Source organism: Molossus molossus, unplaced genomic scaffold (assembly GCF_014108415.1).
Source record: "Molossus molossus isolate mMolMol1 unplaced genomic scaffold, mMolMol1.p scaffold_m16_p_7, whole genome shotgun sequence".
Lineage (NCBI taxonomy): Eukaryota > Metazoa > Chordata > Mammalia > Chiroptera > Molossidae > Molossus > Molossus molossus.
Window position 1 is genome coordinate 227,657 of NW_023425401.1, and position 23,934 is coordinate 251,590.

The 23,934-nt window shown below is 59.7% G+C and overlaps 1 protein-coding gene across 4 annotated transcripts in view; it reads right to left on the minus strand.

Annotated features, from left to right (window-relative positions):
• CAMK2B (calcium/calmodulin dependent protein kinase II beta) overlaps positions 1–23,934 on the minus strand; it is a 62,046-nt gene that overhangs the window by 32,405 nt on the left and 5,707 nt on the right. For all 4 annotated transcript variants that reach the window (XM_036246134.1, XM_036246136.1, XM_036246135.1 and 1 more), the window contains exon 2: positions 5,468–5,562. In XM_036246134.1, coding sequence (XP_036102027.1) covers positions 5,468–5,562 — 95 coding nt within the window. The remainder of the gene's footprint in view (positions 1–5,467; positions 5,563–23,934) is intronic.

The window sequence follows — 23,934 nt, forward strand, 5'->3', positions numbered from 1 at the left end:
CACGGACACGCTGTGGCCACGTCGTCGTGTCCCAGAACCGATGCAGGCTGGGCCCCGAGAACCTGCCCCACCCAAACCCCCTTCATCCTGCTTTTGGTGTGTTGGGTCCCCGTTCCCCACCCACCCGTGTCAGACCTCCTGCATCACCCCATGTGTGCGATGGCCCCAGGACAGTGCCTCCACGTTGAGTTTTCCACAGAGGGGTCTGAGGTCCACCATTGAGACAGAAGTAGGGGCACAGGCCACGCTGCCTACAGCCTCCGTGAACCCCACCCCATCTAGTGAGCCCTTTGTCACCCACAGGCCAGAGGCAGCACTGAGTGGGTCCCGGGGACACAGGTCCTGGGTCAGAGAGGGTGGGCAGCCCTGATGCTGGCTTCAGGACACTCAAGGGGACTCCTAAGTAGGGCACCTTTTGACTGCATAAGCTCAGCGGTCTGCGCCCCACATCACACAGCCTAGGAGGGGGCCCACACCTGAGCCAGAGGTCTGGAAGCAACCTAGTACACACACGACACACACACGACCCACCTCCCCTGTCGGGAGAGGCAACGGGGCCGCACATGCTGTTTACTTCTGCAAACACCTCCCTATAAGACCCAGTGTCCACGTTTGCCCATAAATGGCTCATCAAACTAAACCAAACCACCTTTTCTCAAACACACCAGCTAACCTGGACCTGCACCCCCTCAGCCGCCCAGCCGTGTGAACACGTGAACCCAGGGCCGTGAGAGGTGTGGGCAGGGACTGGGGATGGAGGTGGCCCCAGTGGAGCTGGGGGCCGGGTTATTGGGACTGTCACCATGTGGTGGCCCAGCCCACACCTGAGCAGGAACAGGTGTCTGGGGCGGTCACACAGATCGCAGGAGCGGACCCTGAGCTCCACAACCCTACGGAACAGTGGACCCAGCTCCTTACCAGCCCCCCCCCCCACGGCAAGGCAGGAGGCCCCCGAGGCAGGGTCTCCCTCCCCAGGTGGGGCACAAAGAAGAGAAGGCTGCTGAGGGCATGGGGAGGTGGGCGGGGACAAGTGGGGACCGCGGAGGGCACAGTCCCAGCAGAGGACACTGAGGTGTGAAGTGGAGCTGAGCCTCCAGGGCACCTCTCCCTCCAAGGCTGGTGGCCTCCTTCACGGCCCCCACCCCGAGACAGCCCCCCTGTCCTCCTGTCCTGACAGCCCCCCAGGCCCCCTTCCCCACCCTCCTGGCTCCCACCTGCTCCCTGGCTGGGGGGTGGGCAGGAGAAGGTGGACAGGAGGGACATGGAGCCTGGCCTGCCGGCTACCAGAGCAGCAGCCTGAGAGGCTGGGCTGGGTGGGAGGGGCTGCCAACCTCTTTCCCAAGGTCTGGGGGTGGGGGGCAAGGACAACAAGTGAGGCCACCTGCTGGGAAGTCAGGATGAGTGGGAGTGGAGCCCTCGTGGGAAGTGCCCAGCACCAGGGCTCTCTCCTGGGACCCCAGGACCCCTGCGGTCAGGGAGGCTGGCCCAGTCACTGGGAGACCCCGCCCCTCCGGCAGGAGGCTCCTCCCCAGAACTCAGCGCCCAGCCCTGCCCAGAGGAGGCCGGGACAGGGGGCTCTGCTGGGGCCCTGGCCGGAGGGAACCGGGAGTCTGCGCCGTGCTGAGGTCACGGGCCACCTCGGCTGGTGCCCAGGACGCTACACACAGCCGGCGGGGGGCGGGGGGCGGGGGGCTGAGTGGTGTACTGGGGACAGGCCCTGCCCTGGGCTCACCATCCGCTTCTGCACTGAAGGGGGGCCAAGGACCCACGGCAGAACGAGTCCAGGGGAGGGGGGCAAGGGGGGCCAGCCCCGGGCTGTGGCCTCAGGGGACCCCTGGCAGCAGCCTGTCCTTACACCTCACTTATCACTGTGACCAGAGGCAGGGACCATGCACCTGCCAGACACAGGGGACCCTGGGAACACTGGACACAGGGCCGTGAGGGGGCCAACCTCCTTTATAATTCTGTTTTCGACATGTGGAAAGGGTGGGGGTTCCCAGAGACGCCACCGCCACCGCAGGGGGAACCCTACGGCCCCTCCCCGACCGGCCACCGTCCTGTCTGGGCTGCTTAGCGCTAAGCAGCCGGCCCGGTGCCTTGACCCCCATCCCAAAGCTCCCCTGGACCCCGGCCCCTGAGCGCAGGAACCGTGGGGTCAGAGCTGGGGGGCCGTCCTGGGCCTTCACACGGGGGGAGGGGGGGCGGAGTCCACTGGGGGGCCGCCTCAGGGTGTCAGGACCAGGCGGGGCGGGGGTGCCCAGGGGAGGAGGGGAAGGAAGGAAGGGGGGAGGGGAGGCGAAGGAGGAATGGGGGGACGGCGGGAAGGAGGGGTGCCCGCCTGCTCGCGCATGCTCAGCCGCCCCTGCAATGCGGTGCCGCCTCCGTTAACCCAGTTCGGCGGATTCGCGGCGCCATCCGGGCGGGTGGATTCCCGGCGGCGGGTGGTGGGCGGCGGGCGGGCTGCAGGGAAGCCGCGGGGCGTGGGGGCCGCGCGCGTGGGCGGTACAGGCTCAGCCCCGCAGCCCTCAGGAAGCTCCGCCCACACACCTTCCGCAGGGGCCCCCCAAGGCAGAAGGGGCCACTCAAGCCCTGGGGAGGGGTGGGCCCGGGTGACCACCAAAGGGGCCTGGGGGTGAGCGGAAGCACAGAGGTGAGCCCCGGGTCTCCCCTGGGCCACTGGCGCCCCTGTAGAGTCACCCCCACCAGGTCAGCCCTCCCCAGCCGGGTGAAGTCCGGCGCCCACGCCCCGGGCTCGGCTCTGCTTCTGGGGGTGTCTCCTTGGCTCTGAACCTCCCAGGGCCTGGGGGCACTAAGCCCCGTGGGTACCGGGCGGCTGAGGGTCAGGGCTCAGTCACTAGCCATGGGCCGGTCCCTGTCCTTCCGCTGCGAGGCCACTGGCCAGGCTCCTCCTGGGCCGTCTGCTTCTGGGCCCTGACACCAGCCAAGCTCAGCCCCGGGGCGCCCTCAAGGCAACAAAATCACCCCGAATAGCTGTGCGGTGCCAACAAGGAGCTGGGGTGGGGGTGCAGCAAGAACCAGAAACGTTTAGAGAACCAGGGTCCCCAGTGATCTCCTCGACCCCCAGCCAATTAATTTTCCTCTAACCGCTTTTGTGAAGGAGTTTAATAATCTCTAATTATTCAGTACATTCGCAGACTCTGAATGTCTCACAATCCTCTATTTAATTAAGTATTAAATTTCACAAATCTAACTCAGCCTCTGGCACAGGCGGGGGCTGCGGGTGTAGGGTGGGCCGTGTCCTGTGTCCCGTCCAGGTCCCCACAACCCCGTCCCCACCCCCAGGACTCAGCTGGAGCAGGCCACGCTGCAGTGCCCTCCTGGGCTGGGAGCCGGTCTGGCACGTGCCACAGAGCCTGCCAAGCTGGGAGCCCTGGCTCAGGACTCTCCCCTGAGCAGGTCTGACCCTGTGGGACACAGACACGGGCTGACAGAGGCCACCAGACCTCTGAGGAGCAGCAAGCTCCCCCTCCTGCCTCCTGTCCGCCCTCAGGCTCCTGAACTTGGACCTTCCAGGTGCCCAGTGACCAGGGGCCCGCCCGGCCTCACCTGACCGACTCCTCACTTAGGGGCAGCTCAGCACCTGCCAGGCCCGGGCGGGTGTGCGGACTCAGCGCTGGGCCAGACCAGTGACGTGCCGCCTCGCGTGGTCGGTCTGTCTGATGGGAGACGGCATAAAGGAAAAGCAGGTGCTGGGGTCCCAGAGTCCCCCTGGAGGCCCGGGGACACCCCTCTGAGGAAATAGCAACAGCTCAGGCACAGTTTGGGGAAATCGTGTCCAGAGGACACACAGGCAGAGGCCCTGGGTGTGAAGAGCTGGGGGGAGGGGAAGGCAGGGCCAGCTGAGAACTTTGGCCCCTGAGGGCTTCAAGGAGGGCGGCAGCTCCCAGGCTCTGGGCTCAGAAGGTGCACAGATCACCGCATTTGCCCTCAAAGAACAAGTGTCCGGGAAGAAATGCCTGCGGCCCCCGGGGGCTTCCAAGCCGTGTGGGAGAACCCAGGGCCGCTTCCTGGGAGCATGGTGCAGGGGAGCGGGCTCAGGCAGCACCTCCCTCCCCTCGGCCCTCACAGTGCTCCCCTGAAGCAGCCCCAGCTGTGTCCCTGTTACCCCTGGGAAACATGCAGGTGGCTGAGGAACACAGCCGCCGCCGGGCAGTCAGGGCTTGTGGAGACAAGATGCTGGCCCACCCTCAGCACAGGTGCGAGCCGGGTTCCTGAGACCCTCCACACCCCTCCCACTGGCCCCTCAGCCGGGAAGTCCCTGTGAGTGTGTGTGTAGGGGGCTCATTCTATCATTTTCTCTATATTCAGGGACATTTGAAATTTTCCATAATAAAGAACTAAGCAGGAAAACAAAGTACCCCAGACTTCCGCAGGGCTGGATAGCGCAGGGGCCCCAGGGTGTGGCTTCCCTGGGGCTTCCAGTCCAGACCAGCCCTGCCTCCACCGCCCACCACACCCAGGCTTCACCCAGCAGGGACACTGAGGCAGGGGCAGGGCTGGGAGGGGGAGGCACTCGGAAGCGAGAGCAGGCTGTTGGTCAGGCAGCGGCCTGTAGAATGGGGCAGGAGAAAGAACGGTGGGCACACCTGGAACCACAGACCCCCCGCTTTGATCCTCCAGTCAGAAGAACACACTGACAGTATGAACTGGGGGTCTGAGTTACTTTAGGGGAGCTGCGTGGTTTCTGGGATACGGACCAAAGTGGTTTGTCTTGAACCTCACAAACTCCTATTCATCCTTCAAGGCCCACCCCATGCCCTCCCCTACGGTCCCACGAACATGGAATTGTAGGGCTTATTCGGAGGTGTTTGCTCCTCGTGGTGTCCATGTGGATGAGTGAGAAGCTCTCTCATTAGTCTGGGGGGCTGAATATTTGGGCTCCCCCTTCTGGAGCTGGCACAAGCCTATGGAATGAGACTGGGGTTGGAGGATGCCGCCCACCCCCCGCCCTGAGATGGCCCACCCTGCACACCCACCTGGGACCCTGCTTTTCACCCAGTCCCCGTCCCTCAGCCCTCATTCCCACATCCCCCCTTTCCCCACACGTGGGACACTGTCCGAACCCCACAGGGCCGTCACTCAGCCGGGCTCGGGAGGTGTGGGCTGCCGAGGCCAGGTGCCCGGGGCCAGCACTGCACTCAACCCTGCAGGCCCGCCGAGCCCTCCCCAGCACGCAGGATCTATGGGCAAAGCCAGGAGGGGCTGGCAAGGGTGCGCACAGCTCCCACGCCCCTTAGCACCACCCGCCACCCAAGTCCTCTGCCCACAGTCCACAGGCAGACGACTCTCTGACCACCACAGGGGCCTGGCCACCAGCCGTGGTGGGCTCCCAAACCCCTGTGAAGGTGCGATCCCAGCACCGGGGGGGGGGGGGGGGGGGGTGCTCCCACGGCAGCAGGACCCGCCCCTGCCCTGCACCCAGCCCTCTGTGCACCGCCCACCCTACCTCTGGCCGACAGCTTCTTGGTGTTGATGATCTTGGCTGCATACTCGTGCCCGGTGCAGAGCTTGACACAGCGTCGGACCACAGAGAAAGCCCCCCTGGGAGTCAAATGGGGACGGAGAAAGAGAGCTGATTAGTCTCCCCACAGACGCCCAGCACCCCGCCACGAGGCCAGGCCTTGGGCAGAGATCTGTGAAAAGAAAGAGCCCCCTCCCCAAACTGTTGCTGCTCTGTAATCTGTGCCAAGCCAGTGGGGCCCTTCCCCGGCCCCAGGTCCTCGTGGATCAGAGGGACCAGGGCCCCCGGCGGTCAGTGAGCGAGCATCCCTGGTGCTCTGTGCCAAGTCCGTGAGCCCCAGCGAGGCCCAGCGACTGCCCCATGCATGGAGGCTGACGCACTCTCAGGACTCACCGAGGCTGTGCAGAAGCATCGGGCCGTTAAGCTGCAAAGCTGGAGGAGCGGCCCCCCACTTGCACTGTCCCTCACTTGGACTGCACCCCCCCCCCACTGTCTCTCACAGCAGAGGCTGCAAGTCCTCATCACACACCCAAGGTCAGTGCTTCCGAGGGGGCTGGAGGGGGGCCCCTGAGGGCCAAAGAAGGGAAAATGTGCAGGCAAGTGGGGTGCGGCTCCCACCCCCACCAACACTGACCCTGGAGAGGAGGCGGCTGCCGGAGGTGCAGACCCGAGCCCAGAGAGCTGGCAGCCTGGGGCCCAGCCTGGGGCCCGTCAGAAAGGCCCCTGCTGTTCGACTTGTCACCAGCATGGGTTTAATTTGATTTCAGATCATTTCTAAGAACATCAGACCCGCCCGTGTGAGGCAGGGCTGGGCCAGGAAGTGTCTCGGGAAGGGTCTGAGCCCAGCAGGCTGCTGGGGTCCGGAGGGCGCAGCGGCTGGTCTGGCCGCGTCCTCCATCCTTCCTCCCCAAACCCAGCAGGCACGGGCCCCCACGGGAGCAGCCTCCCTTCCGCCCACACGCCTGACACCCGAGTGCCCGAAGCCCCGGGTTCTGGGTGACGGAAAGGCAGCAACCTGAACAGGGAACACTTTTATGCTCTAGTCTTTTTTGAGACAAAACTTCATTAAAATATATGATTCACTTCTTGGAAAATAGACATCACAATAAATCTGACCATTTTCTTTTTTTTTTCTTTATGTGATACACAATTTTAGTATTTATTATTATTATCTTTAGAGTGGGAGAGAGAGAGAAACATTGACATGAGAGAGACACATCGACAGGCGGCCACCCACACAACCCCACTGGGGCTGGGGACTAAATGCAACCCAGGTACGTGCCCTTAGTGGGAACCGAACCCGGGACTCTCTGGTCCGCGGGCCGACTGATGCTCTAACTGCTGAGTTAAGCCGACCAGGGCTAACTGACCATTTTCTTAACGGCACAGGTCATGAGCAAAGACTGTTCTCACAGCTGTCTTCCTCCAAGTCAGAGGGTAACAGGTGGCAGCCGCTCCGGACACCAGGGATGGGCCCCAATCCTGCTCCACTGTGTCCCGGCCGCACCATGCTGCACACGGAGCCTCAGTTTCCCCTCTGGCTCAGGAGCAGGAAGGGCTCCTGGCCATCTCTGGTTGCATCCTCACCACCCTTGCCCAGAGGGGTCACGGCACCCCTTCCTGCTCAGGAGAGCCGAGAGCATCCCACTCACAGGCCTGAGCTGCCCCCAAAGGGCTGGGACAACCAAACACAGCTCCGCAGGCCTCCCTGGACGGTCAGGGCTCCCTGGACGGTCAGGGCTTCCTGGGCCAGAATCCGACCTCGGGCTGGCCTGACCCCAGCCTGCCGGTTGCTGGGGCACCTGCAGCAGTGGACCTGTGAGGCCCAGGCCCAAAGGTGCCCTGTTCCCTGGGAAGAGGGACCACGGCCCTTCCCCCAGCTGCTGTCCAGACGGGTGAGCCCAGGAGGGACAGTGGCCGGAGGCCTTGCTAGCACACAGCAGGGCGCGGACATGAAACGGCAGAGCCATCAGCCAGATGGACAGTCCCAGACCGATGGCTCTGCAGACCCCGTTCAGCCACCTGCTGCCCCACTCCTGGGAGCCTGCTCTCCCCTGCCCGCCCCGCGTTCTCCCCCGAGGGTGCTCCGGGCCTGGGATGGCGCGGGTCCGTGACGAGGGCAGGGCCACCTGCAGGCGCTCCGTGGTGGACAAGACTCTGCTCTTGGACACTGGTCCCCCCCCGAGCCCCACCTGCCAGGGGTGGGCCGGGCGCCTTCGGAAGCCCCTTTGGGCTGGGGGAAGTTTTGGAAAGAGCGGCCCGCCCCCCCGGGTCTGACCCAGGCCCACAAGGCCCAGGAACGATGAGGGCGGAGGCCGTGCCTGGAGCAGCCTCAGCCTGGACACCAACCTCCAGAGGGACCTCAGCACGCGCCTGCAGGGGCTGGGCTCCGAGAGCAGCCACCCCTCCCGAGGCCCCTGGACGGGCGGTTGTGGGGGGGGTGTCTCCTGGGGGCTGAGGCCGGCGCCCTGCAGCCGCGGGAGGGTCAGGAAGGTGTCCTGTTGGGGTGGAGGACAGAGAGCAGGGTGGGGACGAGGGCTAGCCTGAGGGGGAGACACCCAGACCTCCAGGCCGCCCCACGATGCCTAGGGACCTGCCGCCGGGCTCACGTCTAAAGGCATCTGAATAACGTGTTCAGATTCCGAGGCCCCGGCGCCGGGCAGGTAAGAGGACTTTACAAATAAAGACAATTTTACAAGGAAACACCAAGTCCTTGCTGGCTGGAGGCTGGGAAAGTGATCTGGGGAACTAGGGGACCACAGCTCCAGAGCCCCGAGACAGGGCAGGGAGACCCTACTCTGGGGCCGCCTGGGGCACCATGGGCTTCTCTCCAGCCAGGGGGTGACCGGCCCACGCCTAGGCCCCTCACTCCGCGGGGAAACCCGAGTCCGGGGACGCGCTGCTGGGCTGCGCGGGCGACACTGCCCTGGGGTCCGGGCAGGAGCGGCTGCAGCACGTGGCGGAGGAGCCCAGGCTCTGCCCTCGGCCTGGCCCCGCCCCCACCCCCACCCGCAGCCCCACCCCCGATATCCCCCCTCCCCCGCCTCTGCAGGCGCCGGCCGGGCCTGCTCCTCACCGTCTCCATGGACACCGCGGGGCTCTCCCCTGGTGCCCGTGTCCGCACAGCTCAGTGGCGACGCCAGGTTGCTGGACACTGGGGGGGGCGGGGGTCAGTCACACGCACAGGTGCTCATTGAACGCAGACGGTGGCCCAGGAATTCCTGACAACACGGGTCCCTGCCTCAGTCCCTACAAGAGGCCGCTGGACTCCAGGGAACACTTACATTTTAGAGCCAAGAGCCTTGACCGAAGAAACCAAGGGATGAGCCCCTTGGCTGACTGTTTTGTTTTGTTTTGTTTTGTTTTTTTTATCCTCACCGGAGGACATTTTTCCATTTTTGTTCAGGTAGAGTGGGAGGGAGAGAGGAACAGAGAGAGAGAGAAACATCGATGTGAAAGGAACACATCGAGTGGCTGCCACCCGCACAACCGACCAGGGCCGGGGACAAACTGCAACCGAGGTACATGCCCTTAGCGGGAACTGAACCCGGGTCTCTCAGGACCGCAGGCCGACGCTCTAACCACTGAGCCAAACCGGCCAGGGCTGGCTGACTGTTTTGTAAAGTCCTCAGACAGGCTGGGCACAGAGGTCCCCTCGCCGTCAGAACACCTCCCCCAAGTCAGCCCAAGAAGGTCCTCTTGCAACAGGCTAGGCCCCAGGTCACCGGGGCCCATGGCCACTGCTACTGTGGCCCTGAAGAGCCTGGTTCTGGAAACGGGCCGAGCAGAGGCCAGCGCCGGACACTGCAGTGTGTGTGAGCGCCAGGACCCGCGGGCTCCCTCAGCGACTGCCCCCTTTGCAGGTAACAGCACTTCACACACAGCCCCCTCGGACCCGGATCACACCGTGGCGTCTCCACACAGACCCTTTCGTGGCTGGTGAGCCCTCCCAGGTCGGTGGGCATTTGGGATGTTCCCAACTTCCCTTCTCAGAAATGGCCCCCGTAAACTTGGCTATTTCCGAAGGCACAACCACAGGGTGACTTACCAACTATGACACCACTGCCCAGCGCCCAGCCCTGGCCTCTCCCAGGTCCTCCCTGGAGCCCCAACCCCGGAGCCTGGGCAAGAAACCAAAGCCGTAGCTCGTCCGTGCTGTGCTAATGTCCCGGGGCCGCTGTCGCCAATCGCCACAGGCAGCCGGCTTAAACTACAGACGGGGCCATCTCCCAGTCCGGGTGCCCAGCATCAAGGTGCCGGCAGGGCATGAGGGCGAGTCTGTTCCAGGCTCTGTCCAGCCTCTGGGGGTGTGCTGCACCCTGTGTTCCTTGGCTTCTAGAGGCATCTCCCCATCTCTGCCTTCATGGTCACATGGTGCGTCTCTGTCCAAATCCCCCCCTTTACCCGGCTGGTGTGGCTCAGTGGTTGAGCGTCGACCCTGCACCAAGAGGTCGCCGTTTCGATTCCCGGTCAGGGCACATGCCCAGGCTGTGGGCCCGATCCCCAGGGGGAGGCATGCAGGAGGCGGCCAGTCGATGTTCTCTCTCATCGATGTTTCTCTCTCTCTCTCCCTCTCCCTTCCTCTCTCTCTAAAAATAAATAAATAAATAAATAAGTAAATAAATAAAACAAAGTTCTCCTCTCTTTAAGGACAGTCATGTTGGGGGGCTCATCCTCCCCAGTACAACCTCACTTAACAATGTCTGCAGCAACCCTGTATCCAGAGAAGGTCAGACGGGGTCCTGGGGAGTCAGCACACAGTATGGAGGGACACAGTCCAATGCCAACACACGCTGACCCCCGGGCGTCTGCCCTGTGACCAGACGGTCTCCCCCGAGCTACATGCCTCAGTATCCGCTCCACGAGGTGTTCACAGATATCGGGGGCAAAGGGCGTCTGTGGGCAAATGTGCTGGGAACCAGTGAGTGTCTTCCTTCCTTTTCATTTTTAAATACTCACCTGAGGACATGCTTCCACTGGTTCGGGGCACTGACGGGAGTGGAGCATTCACCGGTTGCCTTCCACACCCACCCGACCAGCGACCGAACCTGACACCTTTCGGAGTACAGGACGTAGCTACAACCAGCTGAGCCACCCAGCCAGGTCCTTCACCCCTCCGAGTTTTGTTTTGTTTTGTTAATCCTCACCTGAGGGTATTTTTCCCATTGATTTTTTTTTTTTTTAGAGAGAGACTAGAAGGGAGGGAGGGAGAGAGACAGGAACATCGGTGTGAGAGTCACCTCGATTGGTTTCCTCCCACATGTGCCCCGCTGGGGCCAGGGAGAGAACCTGCAACCCAAGCACGTGCCCTTGGCCTGGAATCGAACCCAAGACCCTTCAGTGCACGGGCTGATGTTCTCACCACTGAGCACACTGGCCAGGGCCTTTCTTTCTTCTTTTTTTTTTTTTAATCCTCACCAAGGACATTTTTTTTGCATTTACCTTCAGATAGAGCGGGAGGGAGAGGGGGGGGGAAGCAAGAGAGAGAAACATTGATGTGAGAGAGACACATCGACTGGCTGCCATGCACACGACCCCAACCGGGGCCGGAGACAAACTGCAACTGAGGTCCATGCCCTTGGCGGAAACTGAACCCGGGACTCTGTGGTCCGCAGGCCGACGCTCTAACTGCTGAGCCAAACTGGCCAGGGCTTGCCTTCCCTTTTTGACTGCAGGACTTCTCAGTGCCTTTAACATGGTTGTCTGTGCTGTGAATGTCCAACTAGGGAGTATGAGGTTCGGCCTTTCACTAATTTATTTGACCACAGAAATCTCTATTCAAAGAAGTCCCACGAGGTCCAGGTGTGGGCAGAGGGGATTTCTAGTCCGAGGCCTCCATACCGACCCCTCCTGAAACCCTGAGTGACTCACTGCGGATAGCAAAGACGTCCTCTGAGAGAATGCAGCCTCAACAAGAACAAGTGGTGGAGACAGACAGACATTCCATTGTCAGCCCAGGGGCAGCCACAGGCCCTGAGGACACCCATCCCCCAAACACTGCCCAGAGGAAACCCCAGCAGAGCACCCTCTTCTGTCTGCCCCTTTGAACAGGCCCCCAGGCCCCTCAGGAACCCCCGCCCCCAACCGCACCCGCTGTGACATCCCGGGTCCTCCCAGGCGAGCCAAGGATCCAACAGCGCTGGGAGCAGACAGAACTGAGTGCGTGGAGGGGCAACTTCTGACCAAACACCCTGCATCTCTATTCAGATGTAAATAACCACAGGCAGGCAGGGCTGGCTGGCCCAGCATCTGAAAACCAATGGGATCCATCACATCAACTGACTTAGAAACAAAATCACATGATCATATCAACTGATGCAGAAAAAGCATTTGACAAAATCCAGCACCCACCCTGACGAACACTCTCAGCAAACTTGGAAGGGACAGGGACTTCCCAACTCAGTACAAAGCATTGCATCAGTAAGCTCTGGCTAACCCAACAAAGTGACACAGACTGGAGGGCTTACGCGTCAGAAGTTCATTTCCTTACAGTGCTGGAGGCTACAGGTCGAGAAGGAGGTCTCACAGAGTGGTTGCCTAGGTGAGCTCTCCCCTCGCGGCCTGTGGTCCCCATCCTGCTGCCTTTCCCGAGGGGTGCGCATGCAGACAGAGGGAGAGCGCTCAGGTGTCTCTTCCTAAAAGGGCACTAATCCTGTCTGATCGAGGCCCCACCCTATGACCTTGTTTAACCCTAATTACCTCCCAAAGATCACAGTCACACTGGACAGTAAGGTTTCAACTTATGAATTTTAGGGGGACTCAATTCAGTCCATAGCAAGCGTCTACAGACACAACTACAAACAGCACACTGTGCGAAAACAGGTGCTTTCTCTCCGAGACGGCATGAGGCAAGTAGGCCCTTCTCGCTGCTGCTCCCCACACGGCGCTGGGAGGCTTGCTAACGCGGTTGGAAAAAAGGCAAACAGATTAGGAAGGAAGAAATGAAAGTGCCTTTTTTGCAAATGATTTGATTATCTAAGTAGAAAGCCCTAAAGAATCATCAACAACAGCCCTGGCCGGTTTGGCTCAGCGGTTAGAGCGTCGACCTGCGGTCCGGAGAGACCCGGGTTCGGTTCCCGCTGAGGGCACGTACCTCGGTTGCAGTTTGTACCCGGCCCTGGTTGGTCATGCGGGTGGCAGCCACTCGATGTGTCCCTTTCACGTCGATGTTTCTCTCTCTCTCTCTCTCTCTCCCCCCCACTCAATCTGAACAAAAAATGGAAAAATTTCCTCGGGTGAGGATAAAAAAAAAAAGAATCATCAACAACAAAATAAATTAGTACGGCAAGGTTGCTGGACACAAGATTAATACACAAAAGTCAATCCCTTTCGAATACACCAGCAATGAACAGGTGGAATTTGAAATTAAAAACGTAAGACCGTTGGCATTAGCACCCCCAAAATGAAACACTTGTGTATAAATATAACAAAATATGTACAGGATCCATATGAGGGAACATCTGATAAAAAAAAATCATAGAAAAACTAAATGAATGGAGAGATAGCCCATGTTCATGGATGGACTCAACAGGGCCAGGACGTCGGTTCTTCCCCACGGGATCTGTGGACTCAATGTCATCCCCATCGGAACCCCAGCAAGTTATCTGTAGATGTTGACAAACGGATTCTGCAGTTTGTGTGGAGGCGAGAGCCCCGAGCAGCCAGCACTGTACTGAAGGAGGAGCTGGGGACGGACGCTGCCCGACTTCAAGACCCACCGCGAAGCTGCAGCTGAGGACAGTGCAGTGTCGACGAAAGAACAGACCGCCGGTCAGTGGGGCAGAGCAGAGCGCCCGGAGCTGGACCCCCACACCTACCGCCAGCCGACCTCCCACAGAGGAGTAGAGGTGTAAGTGAACCTACAGAGGGTGGTCTTTTCAACACACGGCGCTTGCCGCAGACTGACTGTGTGTGTCCCCAAACTTCTGATGTTGAAATCCTCCTAGGAGGCAGGGGCCTTTGGGAGTGATTAGGTTACAGGGGAGTATAGCAGCCCAAACAGACATAAACAGTGCTGGAACTATGGGCTACCCTGATGAAAAAGTAACAATAAAACGAGTCCCAGACCTGACACCTTTCACAAAAACCAATTCAAAATAGATCACAGACCTAAACGTAAAGCACAACACTGTAAAAATCCTAGAAACTATCACAGGAGAAAATCGATGTGACCTTGAGTCTGGCCATGGCTTTTCAGACACAACAGCAAAGGCGGGGTCCACGACAGAAACGACGGGTAAGCTGGGCTTCGTGAGAATAAGAACGTTCTGCCCGAGAAAGACCAGCTGAGAGCACAGGAAGACGCCACAGACGGCGGAAATACTTGAAAAACACATAGAGGACGCATATCCAGAAGAGATGAAGAACCCTTAAAATCAGCAATGAGAAAACAAAAGACCTGACTAAAAACGGGCTAAGGACCAGATGCAGGTGCAAATAAGCTCACGGAAAGATGCTGCACCTCGTATCAGCAGCAAAGGGCAACCACAGCGACGAGGCGCCCCACGCGCCCGTCAGAGCCCTGACCACACCCCGTCCAGGAGGATGGGAGCAGCAGGGTCGCACTCACGGCCGGTGGGATGCAGATGGTGCAGCGGCTTTGGAAGACGGCTTGGTGGTTTCTAACAAGAGGGAACACTCTCTTCCCCTAGGACCCAGCAACCGTCTCCCTGGCATTTACCCAGAGGTCTGGAAACACGTCCACACCAAAACCTGTGCGGGGATGCTTGCAGCAGCATCACACAGAACTGTGAGAAGTGGGAGCAGCCGCGATGTCTCAGGTGAGCGGATAAACAGGTCCGTGCAGACCGCAGAATGTCATTCAGAACTAATGAGAGAGAAGCTTTCAAGTCATGAACAAATGAGAGACCCTAAATGCACATGTGGGTGTCACCGACTCCCTGAAGCCGACAGCACCCCGGGACCGCCAACAGGGGTGCAACCCTCCGCGGTCCACCGAGTGTCCTGTGCCCGGGCTGCCGGCCCTGTTACTGCCCGGCTCTGTGGGTGGTTGGCAGGCCGGCCACCTTCCCTGCACATTCACCTGCCAGGGGCCCTTTCGGGCTCAGAAAGGGTCTCTCTGGGCAGGGCAGCAGGGTTTTCCAGTGTGGGAGGGGGAGCTGGGAGCAAGAGAAGCTGAGATTGGCACCTGAGCCACGTGGAGGCCCTAGGGTGAGACACAGGGCTCAGAGGTGTGGCTGGCGCAGAGGCTCAGAGCCATGGTCCCCCCTGCATCTGGCCCACAGGCAGCTCCCAGCAACAAGAGAACCAAATTTCCTAGCACCTGAGAAGCCACTTGGCCACAGTGGGTGTATTTACACCACAGAAATGGGCAAACGCCATCCGTCAGCCCCTGCCCCCTGCACTGTTAACACGTAGCAGGCACCACTAGGAGAGACCTCCTTCCGCACACCCCAAATGATGTGAGTCCTCCCACACGGTGGATGGGGCGCAGGGTGGAGGAGGGGGAGTGGACAAGGTCCTGAGCAGGTCAGAGGTTTCCTGGAGGCGGGCAGTGTAGGCTGCCCCTGGCTCTGGGGGGGCAGGCTGGCCAGCCTGCTTGCTGCTTGCTCTCTCCCCACCTGACTCCATGCTGGTGTCTGTCTCTCTCCTTCTCCCCTTTTCTCTTGGTGACCCACATTCTCCAGGAAACTTGGGCAATAACTCCACTGGCCCTACCCCCTGGAAGCCACGGAGGTGGCCCGAGAGGTGGGTCTGCATGGAAGACGGGGGTGGGGTGGGGACAGGAAAGCCCCAGACCCCTCGGCACCGGTGCCCCCCTCAGATGGGGTACAGGCTCCAGCAGCCTCTTCAGAGGGGCTCGCAGGAGACTGGCCTCCCGGGAAGAGGCTGGAGGAGCAGGCAGGTTCCGAACCCTGTCTGCCCACACCAGGCTGCAGGCCCGTCCAGGGCCACCAACCCCTGCGGCCTCTGTTCCCCAGCGGCAGGATGGCTGGGCCGAGGCGGCCCCATCACCCGGGGGGGCCGTCCGTGTATCTGAAGCCCCAGGCGGACTCGGGGGCAGGGGAACCTGGTTTAGTCCGCGGTCTCCACATTTCCGTTCTGTGCCCCCTGCTGCCGTCCTCTCTCCAGATTTCACTTGATTTCTGCCCGTTTCCTTATCCACCTGTGGGAGTTCTGCGTTTGGGAGGCCGTCACCCCACACACACGGGGAGCAGGAGCAGGCAGGTCTGTTCTGTCCCAAGTGAACTCGGACGCCCCTCGCCCCTCGGTCCAGACGGCGCAGGACGCAAGCGCCTCATGGGAGCTGGCGGTGCTGGGGGCCGAGGGCAGCAGCGATGCCCGGTCCGGAGGGAAAGCCCACCTCAGCCGTGAAGATGGCAGAACTGTCTGTGGGGGCGTGACCTCGCCTGAGTCTGGCCCTTGTCCAGAGGACTCTGGAAGCTGCCCGTCCTCCTCACATCATGCCCCCCGCGCCCACCGCCCCGGCACAGGATCTCTGGGGAAGTCAGAGAAGTTGTGCACATGGGCCACTTGAGAAAACTGCAGTGGGTGTTACAGAGAAGCCCCAAGGCAGGGCTGAGGGCATGGGTCTCCCCAGTCCCCACATCTGTCCGTGGCCAGCTGCCCCTCACAGACGCAAGGCCAGGTGGCCCCGGGGTCCAGCACAGCACACGGGGCGGTGCAGGCAGCTGGCCAGGCGAGGCTCAGCCTCTGTGCTGGACTGTCCCACAGGCGGGCACCAGGGGCCTCACTGCAGTGGCTCCGTTCTCCCTGCAGCAGGAGCTGCTCACACCTGCCTGGCTGGGTCACCCGCCCACCTCCCTCGGACAGAGGCCGCCTGGCCTGGCCTGAGGACCCTGATGTCACTTCCAGGCCACTGCACTCTCGAGAGGCCCCCCAGAGCTGAGCCCAGGGTCCTCAGGAGCAGGGGCTCCCAGCCTCCGGGCCACCCTGCCAGCCCCGATGTCCCCCTTCATGCTCAGGGGCTGCCTGCATGGTGGCAAACCCAGGTCCGGGCTCCACCCCTGGGGGGACCCGGCAAGGCTGACTCAGGCTCATGCCAGTGCCAGTCAGAAGCAGCAGGACGGCTGGGCTGTCGCCGGGGTGACTCCATGGAAGAACTTCCTTCCCAGCCTCTGAGCCGGGGGCCCCTGGTCAGCGCCAGGCAGTCAACCCGTCCATGGGCAGGGCAGCAGCCAGGCAGGCGGAGGGCAGCCCCAGGGCCAGGCCCCGCACAGCCGCCCGGACCACAGGTGACGTGGGCACCAGTCCAAGGTCTGTGGCTTTGTTTTGTTTTCTTTTGTCTCAGATCAATCAGACTTCATCCGGCTTTGGCTTTATCCCCGAAGCACACGAACACGGTGAGGTCAGCCTACCCGCACCCAGGTCTCCCCATCGCGGAGGGACTCGCGGCGGTGCCACAGATCCGGAGCGCGGAGCCAGAGGGGCCCTGGAAAGCCATCCCCAATCTTCCTGAGGAAACCACAACCAGAGAGGCCCCAGGCCACGCAGCTCAGGGTGGACAGGCCGTGGCCCGGGGAGGAGCCCATGTTCACTGCAGGACCTTCCTAGGGACCAAACTTGGGCGCAGCTCAGTGTCTACGTGGTGAAGGACATTCGGACACGGGGACCGCGAGGCTGGACCTCGAGGACGCTGCTGAGCGAACCAAGCCAGACGGAGGACGTGCACCGTGTGGTCCCGCGTGGTCTCCGGAGGAGTCAGGTGGTGCAGGGCGGGGGAGGGGAGTGAGGTGTGACGGGACGGAGCTTCGGTGTGGAAGACGGAAGGTTCTGGAGGTGACGGCTGCACCAGTGTGACTGCATTTTATTCAATGAGCTGTGCACTGAACACGGGCGACGTGGAGATTTTATGTTAAATACATTTTACCACAGTAAAAACACGTCCTGGAAGGTATACACCACGTCTCTGAGAAATCATGAGGAAAGAATAAAGACATTGGTACTGGCAACGCTGTCTGTCTAAGAAGAGTCCCTCGCCAGAGGGCTCGGATCCCGGCACGGTCCTGGGTTGCCGGTGGATCTCTGGCCCCGATCGGGTCGTGGGGGCGATGGATGTGTCTCTCACATCGATGTTTCTCTCCCCCCCTCCCTCCCTCCCACTCTGTATAAAACCAACGGGAAAGTGTCCACGGGTGAGGATTACCAAGGTAAATAAACAAATACGAATGAAGCATAATAAAAAGAGTTCCTCAGTACCCTGTGACAAGTCAGACTTTAATCTCTGCTGATAAACAAGAAAAACGTAAAGGACAATCCCTGGCCGGGTAGCTCAGGTGCCTAGACGTGGTCCCGACGCGCCAAGGTTGGGGGTTTGAGGCCTGGTCAGGGCACATGCAAGAAGCAACCAATGATGCATAAATCATGGAGCAACGGATCGATGCTTCTCCCTCCCTCCCTCTCTCTCTCTCTCAAATCAATAAATGAAAAAACAATTTCTTTAATTTAAAGGAAAAAATCCATCCGTGCAGACAGAAAACACGGACTCAGAGGACGAGCAGCTGCGAGGCGCAGGCAGCGGGCGCTCAGCTGGATGTCGGCACGGGACGCGGCCCACCCAGCGGGCTCTCCATGTCTGGGCAGGAATGTGACCTGGCCACTGTTGACTCTGAGCTGTGTCCTCCAGGGTCACCCCAGGCCCCCGAGACGGCAGGAAAAGTCACCAGAGGCCTTCAGACCTGCGGGGGGACATGGGGACAGGCACCATGGGACTGCCCCCCGCCCCCCGTGACGCCCGTCACAGACGGAGGCTGAGGCCCCAAGAGACGACCCTGCCCACACGTGCTGGATAGTCCCGCGCCCACTGGGAGGGACCCACATCACCCCACACACACAGAGGGGGACACAGCTCAGCCCACTGTCTGCTCCCCTCAGCGCCCCCTGGGACGCCGGGGGCTGGGGGACGAAGGGGGCCGGAGGGCAGAGGTGAACTCAGTGGGAGGGAGGAATAGCCAACGGCCTTCCCAGCGGGAGAACCACACCCCCTGCTGGCAAGGCCCCAAATGCTCCCTCCAAGGGGCCCTGAGGACAGGGAGGCAGGAGGAGCGGCTGCCAAGAGGGCTCCGGAGAGACCCTAAGGCCCTGAGGGAAGTGGGGAGACGGCACCACACCAGGAAGTCCAAGAGGAGCTCGGGCGGGAGGGAGAGGACACCGCCACCAGGCAGGCTGCCTGGCCTGCAGGACGAAGGCACCTGCCCGGAGGAGTGTCCGTGTCCACCGGACGGCCGCGAAGCGCGAGGAGCAGCACCTTTCCGACACCTGCCCTGCGGGTGCCCGAGCCCAGAGAGGGACAGGACCCAGCTGAGGTGAGGTGACACGGCGGAGCCTGGGTTTGGCCTTCGCACTGTCCCTGCTCCAGCCCTCGCCCTCACTGTCCGTCCTGCTGGCAGGGTGTCCTCCCCCACGGCCCACGCCCACGGACCCACCTCCGTGGCCTCACCCCCCGCACGCGGCCACTGTGACACGGTGCCTTCAGGAGCCCGCCCTCCATCTGCTGCGAGACCCTGCTGCGCCAGGCATCCAAACACCGAGGTCTGGAGAGGAGGCGGCTTGGCCCAGCAGGGGAGGGGCCTCGGGTCCCCAGGCCTCTAACGCACATGAACACACGCACACCGTCTGCCCCACTCCGCACTGGTGTCAGCCACTTCCAGGCACAGTGACAGGCGCCCCAGTGCGGGACGGAGCAAGGCTGGGAAGGGACCCGGGGTCAGCGCTTTGGACCCTGTCCGCAGGCACCAGGACTGACCGTGCGGGGCGGCCTCGGCTGGAGCTGCCCACACTTTGTTAAGCTCACGTCTCCACAACCTGAACCCAGAGATCCAGGTGCAAGACACCCTTTTTTCCACGTGGGTTTTATTTGTTCTTAAACATCTTTAGTGCGAGAGAACTTACGTAACCAAGGAACCCGCACACGTAAGCACCTAACTCAACAGCGTTGCTACATCCATGTCCGTGGCCACAATCAGGTAGATACAATTTCATCACCGTAAACGCTTGTGCCCACGGCGGTCGCGCCGGCGCTGCCCACCGAGCCTCCGTGCTGGGCGCTCCGTGGAGCCGGGAGCGGCCGTGTGCCTTCGTGACTCCTCTCCCTGAGCGCGTGCTCCCCACACCGCAGCCACACAGCTCTCCCGGTGCCTGAACAGCATCCACTGTGTGGACACAGTTCGTGTTCTTTATCGGTCATCCGTGGATGGACATTCGGGATGTTTCCACTCTGACTGTCATGGACAATCTGTGGACACATTTCTGTGTGGACATGTTTCCACGTCTCTCGGGCACATGCCTGGGAAGAGGGCACTGAGGGACGTCACACTGTCTTCAAACTGTGGCATGAACACCCCACCTGCGACACACAAGGGTCCGCACTCCACGCTCTCGCCAGCACTTGCCCCGGCTTTTCCCCTCCTCCCGGGCGAGGGAGGTGGTGTCCTGTCCTGCGGCTTCAATCTGCGTTTTCCTGATGACAAAAAAAGGTGGAGTATCTCCCCCCCTTTATCTATTTTAGAGGAAGGGAGAGGGAGAGAGAGATGGAAACATTGATGAGAAAGAACATCGATGGGCCGCCTCCTGCATGTCCCCCCCGGGGATGGGCCCACACCCTGGGCACGAACCAGCGACCTCTTGGTCTGCGCAGGGTTGACGCTCAGCCACTGAGACTGTGGAGCATCTTTCATAAGCTAACTGTCCACGTGCGTCATTTACCTTTTACTGTTAGGCAGTAAGTTCCCGAGACATTCTGGCTACCAGTTCGTTATCAGATGCGTGACTTGCGAACATCTTCCCCTGTGGCTGTGCCCCCCCTTTCCCGACCGGGCCCCCGACGCACATGAGTTTTCGTGTTCAGTCCCATTTATCTATTTTTCTTCTGTTGCTTTTGATGTTGTGTCTAAGGAAACACAGCCAAGTCCAAAGGACCCTCATGGTTTCTTCTCAAAGTCTGAGTTTTAGCTCCTTCCGTGACATCTCCCGATGATTTTTGTATCTGGCGTCAGGTGGGTTCCCTCGTCATTTCCTGTCACCTGGTCATCCTGGTTGGATGGACCAGGACTCTCTCCTCATTCACGTGTCCTGTCATCCTTGTCAAAGATCCGCTGAGGGTGATGTCCAGCCTGTCCTGCCCCTGCTCTGTGTCCCGTCCACACCGACCCACGGGCCTGCCGCTCTCATGGGTCCTCACTGCTGAAGCTGCACAGCAACTCGGAAATCAGGGAGTGTGCGCCCTCCCACGTAATCTTCTTTTTAAAGATTGTTCTAGCTCTTCTGGGTCCTGGGCACACCCTACGGATTTTAGAATCAGTTTGTGAATTAAAAAATAAAACAAAAAACGGCAGCTGGAATTTCGAGGTATCACACTGACCCTGCCGGTCGATTTGGAGATGACGCGATGTTGTCTTCTGCTCCAGGACGGGGACACCTTTCCGTTGACTCAGGTGTTCTTCCATTTCTTTCAACAGTCATTTGTGTTTTCGACGTTCAAGTCTTGTGCTACTTTTTTTGTTAACTTATTAGTAAGTATCTCGTTGTCTTAGATACTATTGTGAATGGATTTGTTTTCCCTAGTTTAAAAAATATGTATGTTTTCATTGATTTTTTTAGAGAGAGAGGAAGGGAGAAGGAAGAAGAGATAGAAACATCCATGTGAGAGAGAAACATCGAATGGCCGCCTTCTGCACGCCCCCTACTGGGGATCGGGCCCACAACCCGGGCCTGTGCCCTGACCGGGAATCAAACCAGGACCTCTCAGTCCACAGGACGACGCTCAGTCCACTGAGCCACACCGGCCAGGCTGTTTTTCCTAATTTTATTGCAGGAATGAAATACAATAAATTTTCGTATCTTGATCTTGTATTGTGTGATGTCACTGAATTCATTCCTTATTCTAACAGAATTTCAGGAGAGGTGGTCTGTCCCTGATCTTAGGGAGAAAGTGTCCACCCTTCGCCAGTAAGTAAGGCAGCCGTGGGTTTTCCCAGATGCCCCTTTTTAAGCTGAGGAAGTTCCCTGTCATTTCTAGTTTCTCAAGTGTTGTTATCAGGAAACGGTGTTAGATCCTGTCAAGTGCTTTGTCTGCATCTATTGAAATGATCGCATAATTTCTGTGTTCATTCCGCTGATAGGGTGTGTACATCGATTGCATTTTATGTGCTGAACCAGCCCTTCATCCCGGGGTAGAGGTTACCTCTGTGCGGCGTGCACACCTTCTGACGTACTGCTGGTGTGCTCTGCGGGTGCGTTTCGCTGGTGCTCTGCTGACAATGTGTCCATGTTCACAAGGGGCTCTGTCATCTCCTGTCACGGGACGCCGTCGTGTGTTTCAGCCGCCAGGGAGATGCTGGCCTCAGAACGTGCTGAGAAAAACCCCCTCCTCTTCTATTCTTTGGAAGAGTGAAGGACTGGTACTGATTCTTTTTTTCTAATTTTTTTTTTAGAGAGGAAGGGAGAGGGAGAGAGAGATGGAAACATCAATGAGAGAGAACATCGATTGGCCGCCTCCTGCACGCCCCTCACTGGGAATCTGGCCCACAACCTGGGCATGTGTCCTGACCAGGAAACAAACCGGTGACCTCTTGGTGCAGGGTCGACGTTCAACCGCTGAGCCACACCGGCCGGGCTGGTATTGATTCTTGAAATGTTTGATAGAATTGACCAGTGAAGTCATCTGGGCCTGGGCTCTTTTCTGTGGAGCACCAGAATGTCGATGTCTTTATTCACCTCGTCAGTTGCTGTAGGTCTACTCAGACTTTCTGTTTCTTCCTGAGGCCGTTTCAGCCGTTTGTGTCTTTCCTTGAACGTGTCCGCTGCATCTGCTAGTAACTTGTGGGTACACACAGAATTCCCTTACCAGCCTTCCACTCTGGACCGTCGGATACAACGTCCCCCAACGTAACTCCTGATTTCGGCAGTTTGGGCTTGCCTCCTTTTTCTTGGTCTGACCACCCTTTTTATAACCGCGACGGCACCCCTGGGCTCCTTTGTCCCTCCCAGAGCAGAGGGCCCGTGGTGACCTGCTAATGTATACGCGCCGCATGCGGGCAGGCGCCCTGCACTGTGCTCACTACTGCACCTCGGCACCGAGAAAAAGCCGGCAAACGGCACGTGTGCAGGCCAACCTGCTGCATGAATGAGTGGATCTGCTCAAGAGCAAAAGAAACCAGAAAAATTGCAAAGTAATAGTAATAATAATAGGAAGGTCTAGACCGACCCAGTCCGGCCGGAGACCACATGGAGCCACAGAAGGGGGATGTGGGTGCCCACACCGAGACGTGCAGTCCGCGTCAAATAACAACAGATTTCAAGAACGTCGTATCTTTAAAAATATAAAATAGCTTAACGATAATTTTTGTATTGATTGCATGTTGAAATAATATTTTGGATATACTGAGTTGAATGTATTATTAAAGTTCCTTTTAACTGTTTCTTTTCAGTTGTGTGTGTGTGTGTGTGTCACAGAAAACTCTGAATTACACACGTAGCTTGAATTTTGTCTCCTCTGGACGGTGCTGTGCTGGGCGACCTGGATGCCAGGTACAGAAAGCGACAGCCAAGCCCTCACACATGGGGATCGGGTGGGGCTCCCCGGGGCCAGAGACAGGGCCGTGGGCCTGGCCAGCACAGGAACCCAGCGGGTCTGTGTCCCTGCTGCCTACAGGATACCACCTCTGGTCCAGGGTGGCGTCCCCGGTGTGCAGCCAGGGCTGGAACTCCACCTGGTCACCTCCTCCAGCAGCTGCTGCTCAGAAGGGTGCCATAGACACCCTTCACCCAGAGAGCCCTAACAGACCAGACGGCCCGACGACTGGGGACCGGGCTGCTCCCCCGCACAGGGCTTCAGGCCTCTCGCGAGCACCCAAGTGGCAGCAGCCCCGCAGCTGCAGGTTCCCGGGTGGCAAGTGCGGCCATTCCCGCCGTCTGAGGAGCCCAGGCCGCCAGCCCCTCCCAGCTGGGGAGGAGCACGGCCCACAGGCCACTGTGCGGGCACCTGCTGTGCTCCAGGCTTGGCCCGGAGCCCTGGAATTCAGTGTGGTTTGGGGACAGAGAGGCGGCCCCTCAGCTCCTCGAGGGAAACAGGCACCAACGTGGAAGCACTGAATGCTGAGGGCGTTGCATCAGGAGACAGACGCCGCTCCTGCTGCACCCTGACGGCCATCCCTCTCCTCCCATCCTCACCGCCTGCTCCTCACGTGGGCGAGGGGCCGGCCCACGTGGCCCATTGACAGTGGGGCTCAGCTGCCTCCATCAATGTCCTCAAGTCTTTGCCCAGCTAGTGCCAATCGCCCAGAATTCAGTGAGAGCTGGAGTCTGGCTTAGCAAAGAATCATAACTTAATCATCAGATCATTCTTTTTTTTTTTAAATATGGTTTTATTGAATTTTTTTTTTTTTTTAGAGAAAGAGATAGAAACATCGATGTAATCGGCTGCCTCCTGCACAGCCCCTACTGGGGATCAAGCCTGCAACCCAGGCACGTGC